We start from the raw sequence: 24531 nt of genomic DNA on the forward strand, positions 1-24531 counted from the left end.
CAAATTCACTGAAAATCTCAATGAACCCCTTGAGTCCATCGTATGAACCCTATGGGCCCAACACTTACATTAAGTGGTCCCTGGGCCAAGCCATCTTATAAAAACCCAGGGACTGTGGGCAGGTGCAAGATTAGCCCATCAGGTATTATCCTAAATGGTCTTACACTTAACCTCTCAGCCCTTAATGATCAAGCACTGCCCGACAAGAGAGGACCTCTCCCTCGGCTGCAAGGAACAGTGCCGCACTCTCCTCTCACATGGATCCCGGGAATTAAAACCATTTGCAAACATTTTGAAACCGTACATATATATGTAAATATATTAATTTTGCAAAAACAAAATTCCAACGATTGAAATCAACTGCCGGCAGTTTGGTTTCCATCAGAGAGAGTGCATTCCCGATCATTACCCTTTGTCCGACAAAGTGGCTGATTCTGTCACTATGACCACCCACTCAGATGAATTCTCAAACTGCCCCAACATACCCAGGTTTTGATCCCCACTAAGGATCTCACTGATTGGCATATCAAAGGCAGCCTGATCCAGCACCTAGTGAAGTGTCATAATCGAGTCTAGGGGTCAGGTGTAACTTTCCAGTTTTGCCCATCTATCTCCAAGGTCCAGGGCAAGACTGGAAATCTGGTCCGGTTCAAGGATTCAAGTAATCCCATGCTGTATGTGCCTCGGGTCTTACCCTGATGGCTGAGACAGGCCATCCCAACACTTGGTGGCACACCAGTATCAGCCTTGGCAGGATAAATCTCCCCAGACTTATCCAACGGCTGTGAACATTTAAAACTAACATGAGTCTCTACAAATGTCCAGTTTTAGGGTTTTACACAGAATTAAACCAAACAACATGAATCAAACATGCACTTTATTTATTTCCACTAAATAACAAAAGTACATCAAAATGATTGAAGCTAAGGGCATACAAAACTGTCTAACAGATTTTTCGGTAATCGTTATCCCGAGCTATCCCTTAGCATTTAAGGCGTCTCTATGGTATACCGCGAAGTGATTACCATGTATGCTTGAACTATATGTTTGTAGGTTATTCCTTAGTTCAACCAATGTACTGAGATGAGCTATGCTTCGTAGGGTTCAAACCCGAGCTGCTTACGCCTATGATACTTCATACTTTTCCTTTACCACTGAAGTGGCCAAGTCTTTCTCGATGTTGAGGTCTTAGTTAGCTCGGTGTCTTAGCCCTTAGGCTGAGGGAGTGACTTATAGTCTTCCCTTGGAGTTTGCCCATGCCATGGAGGCGACTAGGTCTTATTGCGCCAAGGTCGTGTTAGCTCGACATTTTGGCCCTTAGGCTCTGGGAGTGACTCATGGTCTACTCAGTAGTTCACCTATACCATAAAGGCGACTGAGTCTTATTGTGCCTAGATCGTGTTAGCTCGAAATTTTGGTCCTTAGGCTCTGGGAGTGACTCATGGTCTACTCAGTAGTTTGCCCATGCCATAGAGGCGATTGGGTCTTATTGCGTCGAGATCGTGTTAGCTCGACATTTTGGCCCTTAGCTTCTGGGAGCGACTCGTGGTCTACTCAGTGGTTACAGGTAATACTTCCTTAAGTTGACAAAATTCCATACCCGAGGTACTCGTTTCCCTTCAAGGGTTTTGAGCTCGTATGTTCCTTCCCCGAGAACTCGTTTCACTCGGTAAGGTCCTTCCCAATTCAGTCCGAGCTTGCCAACGCCGGGCTCAGGTACCATAACTTTACGAAGGACCAGGTCGTCGACGCGGAGGTTCCGCTTCTTGACCCTGGCGTTATAATACCGAGCTACTCTTTGTTGGTAAGCTGCGGTCCTGATATATGCGAGGTCCCTTACTTCGTCGAGTAGGTCGAGGTTGGTACATAGCTCATCTTCATTTGCCTTGTCGTCATATGCTTCCAGTCGTAGCGAGGGAACTTCGATCTCAACTGGGATGACTGCTTCGGTGCCGTAGGTGAGGTTGAAGGGAGTCTCTCCTGTGGCGGTCTTCTTTGTGGTTCGGTAAGCCCATAGAACGCTAGGTAGCTCATCTGCCCACAGTCCTTTAGCTCGGTCTAGGCGTGCCTTTAGTCTGCAGAGAATAGCTCTATTCGTGACCTCTGCCTGACCGTTTGTTTAAGGGTGCACGACTGAAGTGAAGTTCTGTCGGATCCCCATGTTTTGGCACCAGTTCTGGAATTTGATGTCCTCGAACTGTTTACTGTTGTCAGAAATCAATACCTGAGGTAACCTGAAGCGGCACACTATATTCTTCCAAAAGAAGTTCTGGACGTTTCGGGCTGTGATCATTACAAGAGGTTCGACTTCTACCCACTTGGTGAAATAATCCACTGCTACCACTAGAAACTTCCTCTAGCATGTCGCTGGTGGAAATGGTCCAAGTATATCGATGCCCCATTGCGCGAAAGGCCATGGGCTGGTGAGATACTTGAGATCGGCAGCGGGCTGATGGTGGATATTGGCATGTTTCCGGCACTTGTCACACTTTCCGACGAGCTCAATAGCGTCTACTTTCATCGTTGGCCAGTAGTATCCCTATCGTAGTGCTTTTTGGGCAAGGGCCCTGCCCCCCAAGTGTCCGCCGCACAGGCCCTCATGAGTGTCGCGGAGTACGAGCTCGGCTTCGGAAGGTTGCAAGCAGCGTAGGTAGGGGAGCGTGTAGGATCTTCGGTACAGCCGTTCGTCTATCATGACGTATTTGGCTGCCTGACACTCTACCCTTCTGGGGGCATTGCGATCTGCAGGGAGGGTCCCGTGTAGCAGGAAGCTCGCGAGCGGATCAATCCAGCTCGACTCTACTTGAACGACAGGAGCGACCTCCTCTATCCCCCCGAGAATGCTAGGCCGAGGCAGGTTCTCTATGTACACGGTTCTCATGGTGTTTTCACTGGTGCTGGCTAACCAGGACAGGGCGTCGGCCTCAGCGTTCTCCGACCTCGGGACTTGCCTGATGAAGTGTGACTGAAAGTTGAGCAGAGTCTCTCTTACTTTGGCTAGGTAGGCAATCATAGTCGGCTTCATATTTGCCTGTGACCTCATTAACCACGACCTGGGAATCGCTGTAGATGACGATATGCTTGGCTTTCACTTCTTTGGCTAGAGCTAACCCGACTATTAATGCTTCGTACTCTGCTTCATTGTTGGATGCCGCGAACTCGAAGCATAGTGCGTATTCCAGTTTTGTGCCACTTGGGCCGTGCAGAACTATTCCGGCTCCACTGCCCTGCTGGTTCGAGGAGCCATCTACGTGAAGGATCCAGGGCTCCTCATCCCAATTCGCGCTTGGCCTAACTAGGAGAGATGTCACATTTCCTGCTACCTCATGGTGCTCGGACTCAACCGGTCTGGGAGCTCCGGGCTCGCCCGAACTGGGGGCCTCGTGCTCGACTGGCTTGGGGACTTTGGAGCTGAAAGTGCACTCCACGATGAAGTCTGCTAAGGCTTGGGCCTTAATAGCAGTTCGTGGCTTGTATTGGAGGTCGTACTCGCTAAGCTCAATGACCCACTTCGTCAGTCGACCAGAGACCTCAGGTTTGAATAAGACCTGCCTCAGAGGTTTGTTGGTGAGGACGATAACAGTGTGAGCTTGAAAGTACGGACGAAGCTTTCGGGCTACAACAACCAGTGCATAGGCCAGTTTTTCTATCTCCGGATATCTTGTCTCTGCTCCCTGCAACACTTTACAAACATAGTAGATAGGTCATTGGACCCGATCTACTTCTTTTATTAGTATCGAGCTGACCAATTCGTCACTTGCTGAGAGGTACAGCTTTAAAACATCGCCCTCTTTGGGCTGGGTTAAGACCGGTATGCTAGCGAGGTACTTTTTGAGCTCGTCAAACGTGAGCTGACAGTCATGGGTCCATTCAAACCCTTTGCTTTTAATTGCTTTGAAGAAAGGTAGGCAACGATCTGCTGACCTGGACATGAAGCGGTTCAGAGCGACTATTCGACCATTTAGCCTCTGAATCTCCTTCATTTTTCGGGGTGGTCTCATATCTAGGATGACCTTTATTTTGTTTGGGTTGGCTTCAATGTCGCGTCAGTTAACAATGTATCCCAGAAATTTACCCGAGGTGACACCAAAGACACACTTATTCAAGTTTAGCTTCATATTGAATCTACGTAGGATTTCGAAAACTAAATTCAAGTCTTGTATTAAGTCACACGAAAACTGGGTTTTGACAACCATGTCATCTACATAACATTCTACCTTTTGGCCAATCAATGGCTCAAACAGTTTATTTACAAGTCTTTGAAAGGTCGCCCCGGCATTTTTTAGCCCAAAGGGCATGACCTTGTAGCAGTATAGGCCAAGCTCGGTTAGGAAGTCAGTCTTTTCTTCATCTGTCGGGTCCATCCTGATCTGATTGTAGCCCGAGTAGGCGTCTAGAAAGCTCAGAAACTCATGCCCCGAGGTCGCATCCACTAGACGGTCGATCCTGGAAAGGGGGAAGCAGTCCTTTGGGCAAGCTCGGTTCAGGTCGGTGTAGTCGACGCACATGTGTCATTTACCGTTATCCTTTTTCACCAGAACGGGGCTGGCCACCCAGCTCGGGTAATGGACTTCCCTGATAAAATCGGCTGCAAGGAGCTTCCTAACCTCCTCGTCGACTGCCCTCCATCGCTATGGGGCTAGGTTGCGTTTCTTCTGTCTAACGGGCCTAACTATAGGATCCGTATTAAGCTTATGAGTTATGATGCAAGGGTCTATGCCGAGCATTTCTGCCGCGGACCATGCAAAAACATCTAAATTCTCAAGTAAAAAGCATACCAGTTTAGATTGCAGAGGCTCCTCAATGGAAGCACCGATCTGAAGAGTTCGAGCTGGGTCCTCCGTCGAGGTTGGGATAGAGACGGTCTCTTCTGTGGGCGCAGCTCGCTCCTTGCTTTGCTCCGTAGGTCGCTCCAACTCGAGGTTATCGACCACCTTGGCTTTTCCCTTGAGGGCAGCGATGTAGCATTTGCGAGACTCAAGCTGGTCACCTCGCACTACCCCGATACCGAAGTCCATGGGGAACTTCATGGCCAAGTAGTAGGTGGACACCACAGCCCGTAAGACATGGGTAATCGGCCGACCTACTATGGCATTGTATGGGGAGGGGGTTGCGACTACGAAGAAATCGTGGTTGAGCCTCACTATGCTAGGCTAGGTGCTGACTTCCACAGGTATTGTTATCCTTCCCAGGGGCCGAACTTCCTCTCCGCTGAAGCCTACCACGGGAGTGTTCGCGGGCTTTAGGTTGCTCTCCTGAAGTTGGAGTTGGTCAAAGGCTACTTTGAAGAGGATGTCCACTGAGCTGCCTGAGTCGACGAGGACACGCCTGACTTCAAAGTTGTTGATATTCACCTTTATGACGAGCGCGTCGTCATGGGGGTAGTGGACCCCGCGTGCGTTATCCTCTGTGAAGAAGATGGGGTCTTCTGTCCTTGGCCGCTTCGGAGGGTTCTGCTCTTCCTTGCCAGCCTCGTGGGCTGATGCGTGAGCTGCTACTGAGGTGCAGCCCACCACAATTGAACCTCCAACTATGACATGGATGGTCCCTCGAACTGGTCTCTCTTCGGAGGGCTGCTTCTGTGGCTGTTCCGCTTGCTTGCTGCACTCGGGAGCGTCTCTACTTTGCTCCCCTTGTCGACCTACTTTATTACTATTAATATTGCCTTGTACAAAATTTCTCAAATATCCGCGATGGATGAGTTCTTCTATCTCATCGCGGAGGTTTTTACAACTTTCGGTGCTATGACCGTGATCTTTATGAAAGCTACAGTACAAATTTTTATTTCTAACATTAGGGTCTGCCTTCAGTTGAGGCGGCCACTTCATGTACGGAGCATCCTTAATCGCCATGAGGATCTCGACCCGCTTTGCATTGAGGGGCATGTAGTCCCTTTCTGCTGTCGGAGCTCGGAAGGGCTGGATTAGCCTTGCCCCCCGAGCTGTGTCTTTCTTCTTCCTGCTATCGCCTTGAGACGGGGGCTCTGGCTCCCTCTTCCTTTTTTCTGGGGCCTGCTCACCCTTCTAGTTGATTTCCTCTTCCGTCCCTATGAACCGGTCTGCGAGGTTGAGGAACTCGGTCACGATCTTGGGTTGATTGACAACCACGTACCACTTGAACTCTTTGTGGGTGATACCTCGCTTGGCTGCGGTGAGGCGAACTGTGGGATCCAGGTCGGGTATCTGTAAACAAGTATCGTTGAACTGCTTGATGTAACTCCGAATGGACTCCCCTTCCTTTTGGACTACGCCGATGAGGCTTTCCTGAGTTCTCGGGCACCTTTTGCTAGTGACGAAGTGGGAGGTGAAAATTTGCACGAATTGTGCCCAACTTCTTATCGAACCAGGTGCGAGGTTATGGTACCATGTGCGGGCTACCCCTTTGAAGGTGGTGGAAAAGGCCACTTACATGCAGGATTCACTGGCTCTTGCCAGGTGCATCTGGGACTAGAAGGCGTCCACATGATCCTTTGGATCGAAGGATTCGTCATACTTGTCCAGTGGAGGGAGTTTGAAGTCCCTGGGCATGGGGACAACAAGGAGTTCTAGAGATAATGGGGAAGAAACTAAGAGGAGAGGGGTGGCTTTCACTTCACCTGAGCATACCTCCTCTTTTCCTTTGAGCTCGGGAGAGACCCGGGTAGCAGTTCGGCGAGCTCGCCGGCGTCTTTGCTGCTGCTTTGCTGGCTCGGTGTTGGTGCTTGATGCTTCGGTGTCACCAAGCTCAAAGGGCTCAGACTGCTGGTGGTGACTCTGGACCGAAGGGCCTTGCCTATAGTCCGCGGTCAAAACCTCAAACGGATTCTCCGTGAGCGGGAGCTTGAACTGCAAAGGTTGGGGCGATACGGGCTTGGTTGGCTGGGAGGCCCTCGACCTGCCCATAGGCTGTGAGGCGGGGGTGGCTGGCCTCTCCTTCTTGCTATGGGAAGAGGCTTGGCTCTTGGCAGGATCTTGGGCCTAGGAGGCCTCTCCCCGGCGAGGTCGTTCACTCCGGCGGGAGGGCTTGGTCTGCTTCGTGGCCGGATGCCGAGGGGGAAGCGACGACTGGGCCTGAGGCAAAGAAGGAAACTGCTGCTGATACTGGTATTGGGAAACTTGGTGCAACACTTGTTGTTGGTAGAGTTGGAATTGTGGAAATTGTTGCATTTGATCTTGCATGGCTCGCATGCACTGCATTAAGTCCTCCAACTGGTTCGGGTTGGCCGCTGGGGGCACAACCGAGGGTTCAGCAAAGGTTGTTCCAACTATGGAAGGGAGTGGAGTGACTGCGGGTGCCACTGTGAGAGGCACGTTCAAACTGGGAACTTCGGCCACGGAGAGGGGGACGGTGAACTGCCCAATACAGACAGTAGGAAGTTGGGGTTTCTCCCCAGAAGCGTTCTGGCTGACACCACATCCGGCGTTGCTCGAGGAAGCTTTGAATGCTGAGTTTTCCGAAAAGAAAACTGTAAAAGCTTAGAGGAAGGCTTCTTGAAGCGTTTCCTATAGACGGCGCCAAATGATGCGGCACGATCCAGGCACTCCTAGTTGGCTGCTAACTGGCTCCTTACTGGCAACAGACGGTACCTGAGAAGACGAAAGTGAAGGATTCCCGGGGGGTTTTCCCGACGGGAATACTCCGAAGCTTAAGTTAGAACGCTGGGAAGAAAGAAAAGAGCGTAAGAGGCTAAGAGTGTAGGTCGCGCTGGATCACTGAGTTCTCAAGATTAGCTCGAGAGCAAGTAAGATAATTCAAGTTCAGATGGTAATCCGAAAGCCCTCTCCCCTCCGACTAAAGGGCTTTTATAGGGGCATTCTTGTCAAATCGGGCGTAACCGCCACTGGGTTTTTGTTGCAGCCGTTACATGCCAGGGCTGTGCAGGTGATCGTTGTAGGGTACCATCCTCTTGGGTGAGTGACACGTCCTGAAGGGACAGGCACGCCACCATCTGTCGAGAGACGTGGGTGCAGACTGTCGAAAAGGCAGGGACTGCACCATCAGTTGAGAGACATGGCGTAGTCTAACGGGTATGGTCTTGTTAGATAGAAGCTTCCTGAGAAAATTGCGTTGCTTAGTCGTGAACTACTTTGTAGTGAGCTACCCTGTCGTGTAGCGAGCTATCCTTGCCGCGAGCTACTTTGTAGCGAGCTCTTAGGGATACTTCGAGGTGGCCCTTATCAAGATTTTCTTTAGGGCAGTTCTTCCGCCTAAGTGTTGGAGTGAGCTGGTTACTCTAGCTCGCGAGCTGGGATAGTCTTGGAGTATTCCCTTTCGGTAGCTTGGGGGATCTTGAGCTCGCGTTGTAGCGAGCTCCTCCTACAGTGAGATATGACATAGCGAGCTGTTCTGCAGGCTCGCTACTTAGTCGCAGTCAAGCTGCGGTGCTGAGCTGTTGCTCGTGCCGAGTCAGGTCCACGTGTCATCGCCTCAATGGGTCGGGTCAAATCATCCTCCATCAGAGGCTTATTTACCTATTGCCAATAAAGTATTTTTAATCCATATTGGATACAATATAGGGGTGTCAGTTGGACTGGATTTGGTCCAATCCGATCCAATCTAATGTGTGTCCATTACAAATGGACCAGGTCCAATCCAATCCAATGAATATTTTGGACCATTTTGAACCGATCAAATTCAATGTTTGGACCATCCAATCTGTTCAAATTCGTTTTAACTTAGATTTGTTTCAACCCAAACCCAATCCATTGATACTTATATTCTTATCTTATATCAATGGACCAGATATTGGCTTAATCCAATACAATTCAATATAAATGTATTTCGGATGAAGCGGGTCCAATCCAATCTAATAAATATTTTGGACTGGATTGATCCAATCCAATATATCTTGTTGGTCTATCCAATCCATCCAAATTGGTTTTGGACTGGACTACCGGTCCATTAACACCCTTAATACAACAAAATGCTTATACTCAAATTGCCCTTAATGCTGGTTGAATTGAAAACAAAAAAAAAAGGTTTCAGTTTCTCTCCCGCTCCCTTTATCCCTTGATCTGCCTCTCACTCTCTCATTCTTATAGTTGCCTCCCTCTACTCAAAGAACTCCCTCTCACAATCATCTCTCTATCAACAAAATCCATTTTTTGTTTCTCTTCCGCTCCACTGCTCGTTCTCTTTTTTCTTAACTGTTTTTGTGTTATTTTCTCTCAATCTCTATCAACGAAATCCATTTTCTTAATGAGTGTGCTTATGACTTCTTCCCCCTTACTAATATTGTAGGGAATGAAGTCTTTTATTATATCTCCTTTACTATCTATGAATATATTATATGAATTATAAAGAAAAACTTTGTCGTTTGAAGTAACTGAAAACTTCATTGCTTGAACGAAAGAGATGTGAATTAATGAGAGGATATAGATCATTTACAAAATAAGTTGATGAGGTAGATAATAATGGTATGGAATAATTGACTGAATAATAAAATTTTAAGAAGTTGATGCATCGAACAAAAACTGAATGCCAATTTGATGCCCCTTCCCCAATTTGTCCTATTCCCCTCTCTCTAACGTGTAATCAACACAAGCCCAGACAAGCCTAATTAAGATGGAGCACAATCAATCATCAAGTGCAGTGCTGAAACTACAGCTAATTTGTACCATGCATCCATTTGATTTCACTCAAATCATATTCAATCTGCAACAATTAATCTATAATACCAAAATTAAGCCTATATACAATTCCATTGCACCAATGTCTACGTGCCGAGTTTAACACAGCTTCATCACTGGATAAAACTTTTGGCTGTTTGGAACCCCATCATGAACCCCATCATGATGTTTTTCAATGTTTTTATCCGATTAACCCCATCATGAACCCAACCTGAGCCCAACTAAGGCTGCATTTGGCATTCCTTATTTTAAGAATTTATTTTTTTTAACAGTTAAAAATTCAATGTTCAAACGTATTTTAAATGTAAAAAGGAAATAATTCTTTAAAATAAGGAATGCAGCCTAAGACTAATCTGAACGTTAGGTCATTGCTGGTTTATCACTTAACCCAATCTACTGACATTCTTAAACCCATCAATTTTTATTGAGTAGCACATGCATTTATAGGTGTAAGCTTTCTGATACGTATCGGAAGCTTTCTGATATGCTCCTATAGACGATGTATTAGGGTTTCAACTGGTTCAGGGGTGAATAAATCTTAAATCGATTCCTTTGAATCAAATTTAAAAAAATATATATAAAAAAAAATCATAGATACTGTTTGATACACCTCTACCGGTATATCGAGCATACTAATATTTTGGAGATAGGATATGATGGAAATTGGAGAGAGAGAGAAGGAAAATTAATAGATTAATTATGGCGGTTTGTACCCAAGAACATGGTAAGTATTGGCACTCTACGTTAATAGATCAACAGAACAATCCTATAACCAATCAAGATCTCCCATATAATTTAGAGATAGGCTATGCATACCGGGGTCCATGAGAGAAAAATAGCCATTCCCAATGATGGTCCTAGTTATATAGGGTCTTATGAAATAAACTGGATTTTCTACCGAGTCATCAGACTTCAGACGGTTTATAACCATGTTATTTGATCAAAAGCCACAAAAGCCAAGTTTTAGATGAACCAAATCGAAATTGTGACAGCTGATAGTTTGAATGGTTCGTTCAATCATGCATTTGATTTAGAAAATAATATTGGTTGATAATGGCTGTATTTGATATTGTGGGTATTTATTGAAAAAATGCTGTTACATCAGTGTTATATAAGTGTTAGCATTTATTGGAGATGAAGCAAAATGAAACAATTATTTTGTTTTACCATTTATTAAATAAATTGTAGAAAATTGAAATGCTTTGATTTTTGTGTATAGGATATTTGGAGAAACATTAAATTTTTGTTTTCCTCAACGCCCAAAGTTTATATTGATGTGACACACTTTAATGGGTATTAATTTGAGATACATAATAAAAAGTATTTAAAGTAAAATTCAATCAAACAATAAATACAAAAAATGTTTAAAGTAAAAAATATAAAATAAAAAATTATAAATAAACAGCCTATTTATAAATAAGTATTCACCGAACCAAACACATACAATGCCCTCATAGTAACTGATTCCTGATTAATCTGCTACACATAAAGATGCTACCCGCACAGCTTCCAAAATGATTTATATCCTGTGTTCACTATAGCTATTTTGTCATCGATAGGGTTGTATTTGAAATGTATAGCCATAGATGAATAGATGATATTGCAAGCTCAAATGACTCTGCATTTGCTACAAACAAAGATATACAAAATCCAATAAGGAATAAGCACGTCATCAACATAATCAACAATATAAATTATCAATATCAACAACCATTTGACGCATGCTTTCTTTTCTTCTATACACGTAATTATTTGCAACACTAACATATATAGTAGCTAGTTATGGTAGAACGCTGCCATTGAATTTTTCGATCCCATGGTTTTTGATCAAATATCAGCATGGAGCAAATTCTTGTGTTCGAGGCACAGTTGCCTATGTCTGTTTCTGTTAGTCTTATCTTCGTCGGTGCTTGGTGGTGGTCTTCGGTTTGCTTGGTCGGTGATAGCTAGCTACCTACAGTCATGTGGTAAGGAGGGTGATATTGTTATCAGTTAGACGACCAGTTTGTCGAGAGAGAGAGGGCTTTGGGACTGACAGATATATCATACCTTCACGCGCAATATGCATGGTTGTCACTTATTTATTGGTTGTACAATCTGTACAAACAATGTTATGTTGGTCTTTTGGTTAGAGACAATAAATAAAGGGATTAATTTCCATGTAAGGTTGTGTTGTGAATCAACACAGGAAAAAGAGGCTGAGCATAAATTGAGATGAATGAGATTAGAAAATAATATTTTTGCATTAGAAAAAAGTGTGTAAAAGAGTACGTTTATTCAGCAAACGCTGTTACAGAGGCATCACTTACCATTTCTTTTATTATGCGGACTTATATGTATAAAAATTTATAAAAGCAAGTATTGATTTATGTGTATTTATTGTTTGGGGAAGTTTTATTTTAGTGCTTCTTCTAATAGATAAATGTTTATTCACTGTTTTGCAATTGTGATGCTTAATGGTGTTTAAATATTAATAATTAGATTTATTATTATTTTTCTTGATTTTATAAATATTAAATAAATAAATACTCACGATTCTAAATACATACACAATAAAAAAGATAAGCATTAAACGAAACAGATATCGGAATCTCAAAATGAATTAATGTTGATTTTGGATTCTTTCTCTTTAATTGTTCTAAACATAATGGAATGGTGAAATCTGAAACGGGATTCATGGCCAATCTCATATAATTGTGATAAAACTTAGATGATGATAATAGTCTATAATCAGTTATGTAGTTTGTCATGTGCTTGTGCTCACATGTACGCAAGGTGCTACACGATGTGTTTTTTTGGTAAGCCAGCTTCTAACATATTTTCTTCTCCAATTAATGATATTTTTACCATTGCACTAAGTAAGAGTGCATCTCCCATTTCGAAGATTTTTCATGGTATGCAATGCATAACCCGAGCCTGCCCATGTTAATCTTTGGTTTGGGCCCATTAAACATTTAACAAGTTCTCAATCCAACCCATCCTAGGTTGCAATCCTAGTGAAATTTTATACTTTTTGTTCAGTTTGAAAAGAGTATAAATGCAAATATAAACAGTATAAATACATACCAAATATAAAATTTTATACTCTACATATTTATATTTGTACTTATATTTATATATATGAATTGTACACGTGGTGAATGGATGCATATCAGAAGGGCTGTTCTATATTTAGAAAGAAGTGGGCGATTGAAGTGGCCCCCCTGGGCCTGGGCGCCTGGCTGTGCAACATGCCACATGCCACGTATAGGGTGGGTCCTATATTCGTTAAACTCGTAAAAGTTCAAAGTCTTGGGTCGAGCTTGATTACTTATGTGGAAAAAGTAGTCAATCGATGTTTAAGGAGAAATTGAAATATGAATGAGTCTAAACCATCTCAATAGGGCCACGTGTGAAAATACATTTGTGGGGATGAAGAAATTAAAGTAAAATTTCTAAACGTCAAACTTACGTGCCTTTTACCGGATCCTCCAATCAAAAGTACTTTTAAGGTCTCAACAACTTTTACTTTTTATGGTCTACTACTGGACATCCCTAATAAATTGACTACGACATAATCTCGATCGATCGAGAGAGAGCGCGCAGCATGCACCTGGTTTATGCGTTCCAACTTTCAACTTTCTTTCGGGTTCGGGATGGCTTGAACTTGAACAAGTCCGTCCGCGGTCCGACTCTGAACACACTTGGACTTGGTGACGATGGATCTGTGTTGCACGTTCAGTATCGCTGGAGCGTGTTATTCTACGGACGGGTGATGGATTAATTACCTTGATCTTGATGTGTTGCTCTCCCTACTGTGCTCTGTGCTATTCACTACTTTAGTGTACAGTCAACAGCCGCGTGACACAGACAAGAAGCCAGATCAAAAACCGCGTTTACACGTGTACGCATTAAAATAATGTCTGATCAGATCCCTTACCAGTCAGTCAGTTCACGATATGCAAGTGGGCCCCATCTTCTTAAATGAAATAAAATATTCTCTAATTTTCTCATATAAAATATTCTCTATTTTTTCTCATATATATCCGAACCATGACCACATATACTAATATTATTTTGAGTAATCTAATCCATTCATCCATCATCTGATTTAATAAAAAGGGTAAAATACAAAAAACCTCCTCGAAAGTTTCTGATAATCATAAAACCTTCCCATTGTTTCATTGTAATGAATACCTCTATTTTTGAGAAACTCAACAAAAATCTCTATTTTTGAAAAACTCATCGAAAACCTCTCAAGCTGATACATCAATTTTTCTATATACCAATTTTTTTACGTACAATATTACTTAAATAACCCCATTTTAAATTCAACAAAATGCCCAATCGACCTCATGATATATGACTCAGAGAGGAGCCATGTTTGAAATCCCAAAAGAAGAGAGAAACCCCAAAAGAGCATCGACTCTCTTAAATCTTTCAACCCTTTAAACCCTGATTCATAGCAAGAGATAAACTTTGTTGTTGTGGACTCTGTGGAGGATGCAAAGCTTTCCATCCGAAGGTATTGATTAATCTCTACCATTATTCATCATAAGGAAGCAAATATCAGTGCCATTCTTTTCTCTATTTGCTTCTTCCAAAGTTAAAACTCGATACCAAAATCAAAGAAAAGGGTTTTACGGGCTTAAATCTAGACTTTTGTTTTGTTCTTTTTCTTTATACAGGTATGTCAATTTTAGAGATGAATCCAGATGTACAATTTCTTCAAGCGAACTATGAGAAGGAAAAAGAGCTCCTTACTATGGCTGCTCACGTTAATAATTTAATATACAGATCAACATGGATACTGAAAGTCTGAAAGTCTAGAATAAAGACCAGAGAGGATTCAAATGTTCTGTATCTTTCTGCACGTACTTGAAGTATTGAACAGTTGGTGCTGAACTGTTTTCCAATTAAGTTCCCAGTTTCCCACTATTTAACTAAATTTACACAACATTAATAATAATGACTGCTTCTTTCATTTCTTCCCAAGAGTGAAAAGCAAAAGTGTATATGTTTGGAGTGTAATATATCTTAAATTTTGAAACAGAACAAAGGAACCCATTTGATATTCAAGGTTAATATCATCAGAGTATGGTTACATCTACAAAATAACCATCGAAGTTGATAGAAAAGATTCTATCCATACACTTTAAGCCAAATATCTTGAAGAGGTTTAGATTTCCAGATTCAATTGAACCCTTGACTCTAGGGAAGAAAAGAAATATTCCGATGAAGAACAATGGAAGCTTTAAAAAACGGATATATTCACTGGTAAAGAATAGTCGAAGTTGTATGTTTATTTTAAATCGCCGGTCAAGAATAGTCACTGGTGAAGAACAATTGCTGTAAAACAAATGGAATATTATGAGAAGCCGAATATTCTAAGCAATGGCGCCCTGCAAGTGTTAGGGTTTACGTTCTTTTGCTCTGACAAAAAAGAATAGTAATTGTGAGTAAGATGTTGGGCAAACATAGTATTTTATGAAATCTTTGAATGACACTTTTGGGGTAATTTTGTAAATGTTGATATTTTGCATTTAAATCAAATGAACAAAGGGAGGTTTTTGTTAAATTTCTGAATTTTGGGAAGTTATTTGTTACAATAAAACTATAGAAAAGGTTTTTATAATTATTAGAAATTTTAGAAGAATTTTTTGTATTTTACATTGATGGGGCCGTGTCATGTCACGCATCACCGTCTTTTACTATTTGACTCGGTCATCATCATACACCGTGGGGAGGATTCCCACGAACCAATGTGACTCTTTCTCCCTTCCTTACGTTAATTGACGACGATGACTTTAGATTTTAGTGCATGGTTTTGTAATTGTACCCTGTCCTGTATTGGGTGTTGCAGAAAACTAAAAATAGAATAGGACATTTGTAATTATACGTTGTATTTGGGGCTGTCGATGGCAAATCTTTTCTAACGAGGCAGTCAATTGTAATTTTTCTGTCATTACAAATTACAAAATGGTTAAACTTTAATTGCTTTGAAGCTTAATTAAGATTGCATTCTGTAACAAAACATAGTGGTGAGATCATGCTTAATAATTTTAATAGCCAAGAACTTGTCAAACAGAACAAAGTGGGTAAGTGCCAGAGAGAGAGAGAAAGATTAACATACTGGGCTTTAGTTGACTAAATTTTAAAATGGTAAGAGTGCCCAAATTATATTGGAGCTAGAGCAGGCCAACAGAGAAGATACACTCTGTTGGTTGGATTTATGAAGAGTGGTGCCCAGTTGAGAGTGAGGTCGGGCCCATCAAACCCTAGAACCTAATACATTGCCCCACAGCCCACAGCCCACAGCCTATAACATCCACCACGGATTGTTTATCCAGCTGGGTCAACGTTTTATGCATAATGAATCCTCAACGTGGGACCAACAACAAACTATGGACAACACCCTTCATAGGTAGTGTCTGGTGTCCCTATGCTATTCATAGGACCCTAGTCCCTACTTAGGGTCTATAACTTTTTTTTATAACGCTTCCCAACATAAGCAATTATATATCCAGTTTTAACCCTCGGTTTTGACACCAATTTCATTTTTACCCACTGTAACTAATTCATTTTTTACCGAATTAATCAACAAAAGCAAGCAAAAAGCACAAAGCAATCCGGGGGTTGAGGTAGCCGGTAGGCCAAGACCAAAGAGTCAGAAACCAAAGTACACGAGTCCCCATGTCTCCCCGGTCTTCACTTTGAATGCTCTTGTCTGAGATTATCCAACCCTACAGCTGTCCAAAATAATAAAAAAGAAAATAAATTTATATATATATATATATATATATATATATATGAAGGTGAATAAATAATAATAAGAATTTTTATTTCAAAAAGAAAATTAAAAAGAATTTTCAGTCATGGTCTAGACTAGTCGACTCGACTAGGTTCGGTGGACGACCGGACCGATCGAATCATAAAAGTTGTTTTCAGATCCTTCCCAATTTCCCATTCATGATTCAACCCACCTCGACAAAATTCGGAAAAAATAGGGAAATTTTCTTAAAGCATATTTGACCGTGAAAAAAAAACATAAAAGTTGGTCGATTACACGCTTCTGTATTTGTGTTCTTATGTTATCCTATTCCAGTCCATCTAGTATATATACTAATCTACCTAACGAGGTTTGAGCATTGCCTTTTAACTTCAACAAAGTCCTTTCTTGTTTTCTCAACTCTCTCTCTAACAGAAAGCTATCGGTTTCTTTCTGTCTTCAAGATCAATACGTTAATGGCGGATGTTTTGACTGATGAGCAGATTGCAGAGTTCCGGGAAGCATTTTGCCTCTTCGATAAAGATGGAGACGGTATGTTCTACGATACCCTGTTTTGAGTCTTGACTCCATATGTTTCATGTTTTCTGTGTATTTTTTTTATAAGTATACATAGTTTTTTAAAATATACATAGTCTTCTTGTGAGTTTTGAATTGATTGGTGTCGAAGGTTTTATGTGAAGATTCTCTGTATATAACATGTATTTTACTGTTATTTTTTTTACTTGAGTTCCTTTTGATGAATCTCTGGATAATTGGGTTTATGCATTTTGATTACTTTACTGTCATTTGGAGTTCATGATGAGCTCTTCTTCTTTCTTTATTTTTAAAGATATAAGTCTTATAGCTGAATTTAGAAATTTATTGATTAATTGGTCTACTGTGTGCAGGTTGCATTACCATAGAAGAATTGGCCACAGTAATCCGGTCACTTGATCAGAATCCGACTGAAGAAGAACTCCAAGACATGATAAGTGAAGTGGATGCAGATGGAAATGGGACCATAGAATTTGGGGAGTTTTTAACTCTCATGGCAAGAAAAATGAAGGTAGCATTAACATTACTAGCAGAGAAATTTCTATGTCACAGCAAAGCTGAAGAACCTTTAGTTAGAAGTTTGATTTGTATGTATTTTTACAGGAAACTGACGCAGAGGAAGAGCTAAAAGAAGCTTTCAAAGTATTTGACAAGGATCAAAACGGATACATATCAGCTAATGAGGTAGATTTGTCATTCACCATATATATATAAATGAAAAAAAAGATGCATTTCTCATACAATGAACATCAGCCAAAGCAAATCTTAGTTTTGTTTAAGCAGCATTTTAGTTATATTTTAAATGGACAAAAAAGATTGAAGCTGAGATATCCTCTTGTTTATATGTAGCTGAGGAATGTAATGATCAATCTGGGAGAGAAATTGACTGATGAAGAGGTAGAACAGATGATTAGGGAAGCTGATTTAGATGGTGATGGCCAAGTCAATTACGAGGAATTCGTGAGGATGATGATGGCCGTTTGATCGCTGGGTTGACATGTTACTGTGTTATCTAATCAAAATGCTGATTTTTTTTTTCTTTAGATTTCTGTAACTCCCCAAAGTGCTGAAACAGAAGAGTGTTCAAGTAGATGATCACCTTATTCTTTCTTCTGTATGAAACAAACGACTCCAATAAACAAGAAAATAGGAACATCTGTCTTACCTCAAGTATTTTTATTCATTTGTAGTTCAGAGTTTCAAGGTTATTAATTTTCTAAATTTTGACTTTTTATTCATCAATGTATACGGTGTTGGTTTGGTGCAGCGTATGACATTTTATTAATTTTCGAAAGTATTAAAAAACTAATTAATATATAACTTATCCCACCGCAAACTCCCTTACCGACCCTTGAACAGCTTTGGCATCACATGGACTTGAGTGAATGGACCCCAGTTGGACTACTATTACTATTGGAGATGATTTGACTTGTTCATCTTCTTTTGGTTGGTGGGGATAGGGAGTTTTAAATGTTTATAAGGTATATTCAAGGTGTAGGCAGCTTAAATCCCTTTAATCTTTAGTACAATCATCAAAGGGTGACTAGAAATTTAGGGCCCACAAACTTTGGGACTTGCTTTTACTTTTCAATAGAAAATAGGTGGAGTTTGATTCCTCTCAGCACCTATATATATGGTTCTATCATGGATGTTAATGGGCTATTTGCACATACATTTTCTTCTTGTTCAAAGCTAGCCCACTCTTTGGGGAATTTTCTTCTGAATCTTCTTATTTCTTTCATTTTTACATTTTCCCTCCCTAATTTGACTAAATATCATGGAAGGAAGAAGTTTTGTCGGGCCTGGACCAGATGGGCCATGCCAAACAATTGTACGGTCCGGCCGTGCAATTCTTCAAATCAAAAGGAATAAAAATAGAAATTAAGGAAAAGTACTGAAAATCATTCTAAATTTATTTTTACAGCAAGATGTAATTGAAATTGATGTTGTTCGATCTGAGGTGTTCTAAATTAAAGACACAATCAGATAGTCCTGCCAATCGGACAAGGTCGAGGTAGAAGGATGAAATCGCGCATCGAGATCTACAACCAAAAGAAAGGTCAGAGGTTCGAAGAGTTGTTCCCCGAGTAGGTACTCTGATGCTCAAGTCAGTAGGATCAAGAATGATATGGTTGGGATGAACAAGTTGAAATAGCGTCAGTCCAAGCCGAAGAGATAGTGCAAAGAGGTATTCAAAGAGTGCAGTCCCAAAAAGTCCCTTACCTCGAGCGGGGAATACCTATTTATAGTTGGGTGTCTGTGTCCTAGATGGATAGGGCTTTCGGGGTTGTCGGGATGAGGGCGTCCAATGAGGTATTCGAGAGGTTTCCTCTTCCCCGGCGGAGTACGCTTCCTTGTCCATGTAGGACACTCCTTCTTAGTCGTACTCTTCCATTACACATGGTATCAACGTGGCTTGAGAAGGGGGGCGGCTGTGGAGATTGCCATGTGGCATCCTTGGCCAGCTCAGCAATCACCTAAACACCACTCTCCCAGTTCTGAAGTTGAGGAATGTAGTGCTCGGCCGCAGTTGGGTGTGGAAGTGTTCTTTGGTTACGCACATGTGAAGTGTAGCGGTCTTTGTGTCATTTCTGTTATGGGTTGGCAGACGTGTCATTTCGTCTTCCTGAGGTTACGCACGTGCGAAGCGTGGCGTCAAATTTACATCGTTGATTTGATTTGATTTGGACCATTGGCTGCCCTTATAAAAAGGGGGTGGGCGAGCCATTTCACTTTGTCATTTGGGAAGAGTCTACGCCTTGGAGTTCGGCTGGCGTCCCTTGCTTGATATCTTAGGTGTCCCGAACTTCTTTTTTCTTCGGTAAGATGTCTTCTACTACGTCTTCCCTGTCTTCCCTTTTCACTTAATATACTTTGAGGGATGAGATTGAGGGTAGTCCTTGACGTGAGGCGACTAAGGTTAGGGTACCTGTTGTGTGATTTATGCACACTTAATTCAGGAAAGTGTACCTTAGTCAAATGTGCGTATAATGATGAGAAAAGTGTCGATCCTACAGAGACTAGATCACAGTACCAAATCAATTTTAAACTAACCTAAGTTGAACTCGTGAATCAATTGAATGAATAAAAACTAAAAGAATTCATGCAAATCCAAGAACTTAATAAAAACTAAATTGATGGATGAATGCAGCTAGGGTTTAGATTTCATTAAATCAAGGTTATATAATTATCTATTTAATCCAACTCAAGACCGAAATTACCCTAAGGTATATTAAAGTTACTTGCATGTGATGGTAGATGTCCCTAAATTAATTAATAAGCTTTCTCAAGTCATATTAATCCTTTATTAATCAAATTCTATTATCAAATCTCTAAGTGGTTGTCAAAAGGAAAAATAAGCATTAATTTATTTGGAAACCTCTAATCGTAGAAGGGGATTTGACTCACTAAGCTTCCTTAATTCCCACACATGAGCTAATCATATTTCGATATCATAGTCTATCATGCGATTTTTATTGCTTAGGGATCTAATTCATAACAATCCTTTGGTCAGTCATGCATGAATCATCAAATCATTAAAAGATTGGCTAATTCTTTTAAAGTATTAAGCATAGCAATAAAAATTCCTCATGCAAATAATAAAGGTCTTGAATTGAATTAAACAAATAACTATATAATCTTAAGATCAAAATCCATCTAAACCCTAACCAAGAAAATTTAGCTAGACATCATTAAATTCAACATACTCAAGAAAATTAAAGGGAGAACACAGCAAAAACACATCAATGAATGAATAGAATAACAAGAAAACTTTAGCCTTTGAAGGTAGAAGACAGGTGCAGCAACTAAGCCTTTCTCTCTCTTGAATTCAGATTCTTCCTCTTCTTCTCTGGCATGCTGAAATTGCTTCCTCTTCTCTTCTGATGTGCTGAGACTGCTTCCTCTTCTCTTCTCTGCTGAATTCTTTCTAAGGATGTGCCCCTTTGCCTTGAGTCTATGGTTCTTTTTATAGTGCATTTTCCCCTCAATTGCTTCTCAATGTAGACTCCTAATTCAACACAAATTAGGTCTCTTAGTCTTTATCTCAGTTGAATTTCTATCTCTTCTGCACTACCAACTACCAGACCCGAAACTTGTAGCTCGAATTGCACTTGGTTGGCGGAGGAATTAGGTTTAGTTATAAACACAAGAGTTGTAGCCCTATCTCTTAGATTTAATTATCCGTTTGAATCACCTCAATCCGAGTTGTAGGAAGAAAGTTATTCCCAAAATACGATAACTATATCAAAACAGGAAATTTCCCGATTTTTGTGCATACATATCAAATCCTATTTCAATGGATTCTCTCCTTCATGGCTACATCATTTAACATCATTGCTGCATGGTCCTTCCTCTATGATTATCTTGATCAATTAAATCGAACTCCTCCTTAAAATTGCACAATTAAGCTCCAAATCATCTTGCAAGACAATTTCATCATAATTAATGCAATATCATGCTAATTCCAAAAACATTATTACCCAAAATCATCAAGTTAGAGGTTTGAAAATATGTACAAATATAGGGTTATCAGTACCGGTGACCGATGCCAATGTGGCTAAGGTTGGTGACAAAGGCGATGCTGAGGTCCAAGAGATTGGTGCCTGGGAGACTAGTGCCAACAAGGCGGTTGAAGCCGATGTAGGGTCAAAAGAGCAAGCCCTCAAGAGGAGATTTAGGGAGCGGTTTGCCTCGGCTCCGTATAGACTTTTTCCAACTGACCTAGCTCAAATCCGGGAAGTGTATCACATTCTTGAGTACAAACTGAGGTGTCCTGGGATTGGGGAGAGGGCCACTTTGGCCTGTCCCAGTGATATTTGTGTGTACTTCCATAGTTTGATTGCCGGCCTTAGGTTCCCTTTAGATCTCAAGGAGATTTATGTGTACGTCCATAGCTTGACTTCCAACCTTAGGTTCCCTTTAGATTCCAGGGTAGTGGTCATCCTAAGGTGGTACAGGGTCCTACCTGTTTAGTTGATGCTGATGAACTCGTTTTGGTACCTGGTCGGGCTGCTCTGCTACTGCACTCTCAAGGATATTGAGATCACCCTGCCAATGTTTAGATACTTTCTCCACTTGAAGAAGCATAAACAAGGGTACTACTACCTGTCGGCCAGGCTGAACACCAAGGTACTCGTCGGGGCTCCCTCTTCCATTAAGCATTAGAAAGAGGGTTTCTTCTTTGTGAAGTGCCGAGGAGGTTGGTTTTTCTCCCTCACCCTGTCTACTTCAGGAACCAAGGATAAGGGTCCTTCCTAGGTTGAGCTGTCGAAGGAGAAGATAGCTGCTATGAGGAGGATAGTGTGGTGCACATCAGGGAGTACACATCATCCTGATTGCTGACCTTGGCTGGGCTGATGTGCCCTTCGACCGAACAATCCTAGCTTGGTCTGTGGGCTATGTGGTCTGCCTTTTTTTGTGAGCCTATCTTTACTGGGTTCTAACATTGTGGTGAATTGTGCAGATTCAGACATGGTTGGTGCTAAGGAGAAAGCTTAGCGTATGCAAGCTGTGGTAGCGAAGAAGGCATAGGCGGCTAGGACCTCGGGCGTGCAGCCTGGGGTTGCAGAGCTTCAACGGTGTTTGGCAAAGTGCACGCCTCGATAGGGTAAGAGGCCAAGGTCAATGGAAGAAGTCATGGTAATTGAATCCGAGGAGGCCACGACTTAGCTCGGGTGGTCTTCATCGCAGAGGGGGATGCTCCAGAATATGCTTCGGCTAAGGGCTCGGTCGGTGTGTATGTGCCTTAATGGTTAGTTCAGCCAGAGGACACCCTTGAGGCGAAGGGGGTGGCTAAACAGCTTGCCTGGGGTGTGATGCTCCCTGGTAGTAGGAAGGAAATCGGTAGCCACACTAACAACTTCTTGGAAAGCGTGACTCTCAATAAGGTTATGGCGGTAAGTTCAACTTTACTTGTTCTTCCTTGTTTCTCTTATTTTGTACTAACTATTCGGTGCCCTACAACTGATTTGTTTGGTTGTCGGCTTTGTCGACCGCTTCCGTGGGTTGCGGCGATTTTATGAGTCACATGAGATTGAGAACGCCCATCTAAAGGTGAAGTTGGCCAAGCTAAAACGTTGCGTCGATGAGAGGGACGACACCGTTCGCAAGCAAAAGGGCCATGTCCATGATCTCAAAGAGGCGTGGGAGGTGCTGAGGAAGGGGCTTGAGGAGGCTGAGGCAAAGATAGCTCAAGTGAAAGAGGGGGGCATCGCCGAGTATAGAGCTTCGAAGGCTCATCAAAACGAGTTGGACGACTACGCTATCGACTCTTGGCAAAAGGGATTTGCTCATTGTCAACAGAGGGTGATGCGTTAGTTCTTAGAGGGTGGCCAGTGTCGTCTAGGGGTTTGGCCCATTCAATACCAAAGAGCCTGATCGTGAAGATGTTGTTGTTGCCGATGCCTAGGAACATGCCAAGGACTCCCAATGGAAAATTGATGTGTTGTCTCTTCCCATCCTTTTTTTCGTTCTACACATCTCGGTATGACAAGCTTATAATGATTATATCAACATTTTCATTAATGGAAGTTTAGTATTTTTGTCAAGCATGTTCTATGTTGTTTTTCCCTTCTTTTTCTAAGTTGTTGTGCTTCGGAATTAGGTTGGTCTGTAGGGACCATAGGCCATGTTCCTATACTTGCTCTTAGGCTAGTTGGGGTTTTAGACTTGACGATGTGGCAGGGGTTTTCGGCTCGATGGCCTCGGTCTCATGTTGATTGAGGTCTTGGACTTGATGCTAGATGGTTGGGATCTTCGACTTTGCGGCCTTGGTCTCATATTGGTCGAGGTCTTCGGCTTTGTGGCCTCAGTCTCATATTGGTCGAGGTCTTCGGCCTTCGCTAGCCGAGGTCTTTGGCTTTGATTTTCGCCGGCCGAGGTCTTTGACTTAGTGGCCTCGGTCTTATGCTGGCCGAAGTCTTCGGTTTTGTGGCCTCGATTTTACGCTAGCTGAGGTGCTTCCAATCTGTCAACGTTGTCGGGGAGCTCGACAACACCTAGTCTTGGAGAGCTTCACGCTCTTTGACTGTGCTAGCCATGGTCCTCTGTTAGCTCTGCTCCGATTGTGAGTTGGGAGGGTGCATGGAGTTTGGTGGCCGTTCTCTTGCCATTATGTGGCTGGGACGTCGTATGATGGTTGTCGGGCCTTGGCTGTTACAGGTTTGTCGGGTCTTTGATGAGGTTGCCATCATACTGTGACCATTGGTCAGTGTGAGCATTGAGAAACGACCTACTTAGGCTAGACTTTGGAGTCGTCACCCATCAGATTAGGAAATGGAGGTGATGGGACCTCCGACAATGGTATAAAAATCGTTTTGGTTCAATAGTAACTCTAGTAGCCTAAGGCACTGACTAAATTAGTTTGGGTAAGACTCAGAAGGGAGAACAATCCAATAACAAAGAGTTTACCATGTTCTAAGAAATGACTCATGTTATTAACAACAATGTAGACTATAAAGCACAAAAGAACAATTAAGAAATCGAAATAAAATACTAGTTTCTCTTAGCCTTGAAGGTTATCCCTGATGGGCTGATTTTGGCAGGTTCTCAGAAATTGGTTTAACCACAACTTCATTACCAATTCTGATGGCCATCCATTTCCATTCAGTATTAGGGTTG

General features: G+C 42.1%; 1 protein-coding gene across 1 annotated transcript; it reads left to right on the plus strand.

The window, feature by feature from the left end:
- The first annotated feature begins 16721 nt into the window (after positions 1-16721).
- On the plus strand, positions 16722-18132 carry LOC104613252 (calmodulin-1-like). The gene is made up of 4 exons (XM_010280984.3): positions 16722-16908; positions 17265-17422; positions 17515-17595; positions 17761-18132. Exons 1-4 carry the CDS (start codon positions 16833-16835, stop codon positions 17893-17895), a joined length of 450 nt encoding a protein of 149 aa, XP_010279286.1. The 5' UTR covers positions 16722-16832; the 3' UTR covers positions 17896-18132.
- The last annotated feature ends 6399 nt before the right edge of the window (positions 18133-24531 follow it).

Source organism: Nelumbo nucifera, chromosome 1, assembly GCF_055504915.1.
Source record: "Nelumbo nucifera cultivar China Antique chromosome 1, China Antique-T2T, whole genome shotgun sequence".
Lineage (NCBI taxonomy): Eukaryota > Viridiplantae > Streptophyta > Magnoliopsida > Proteales > Nelumbonaceae > Nelumbo > Nelumbo nucifera.

Coding starts and splice junctions, on each gene's coding strand:
- LOC104613252 (XM_010280984.3), top strand. CDS start 16,833: ATGGCGGATGTTTTGACTGATGAGCAGATTGCAGAGTTCCGGGAAGCA. Junction 16,909..17,264: donor CTTCGATAAAGATGGAGACG/GTATGTTCTACG, acceptor TACTGTGTGCAG/GTTGCATTACCATAGAAGAA. Junction 17,596..17,760: donor GATACATATCAGCTAATGAG/GTAGATTTGTCA, acceptor GTTTATATGTAG/CTGAGGAATGTAATGATCAA.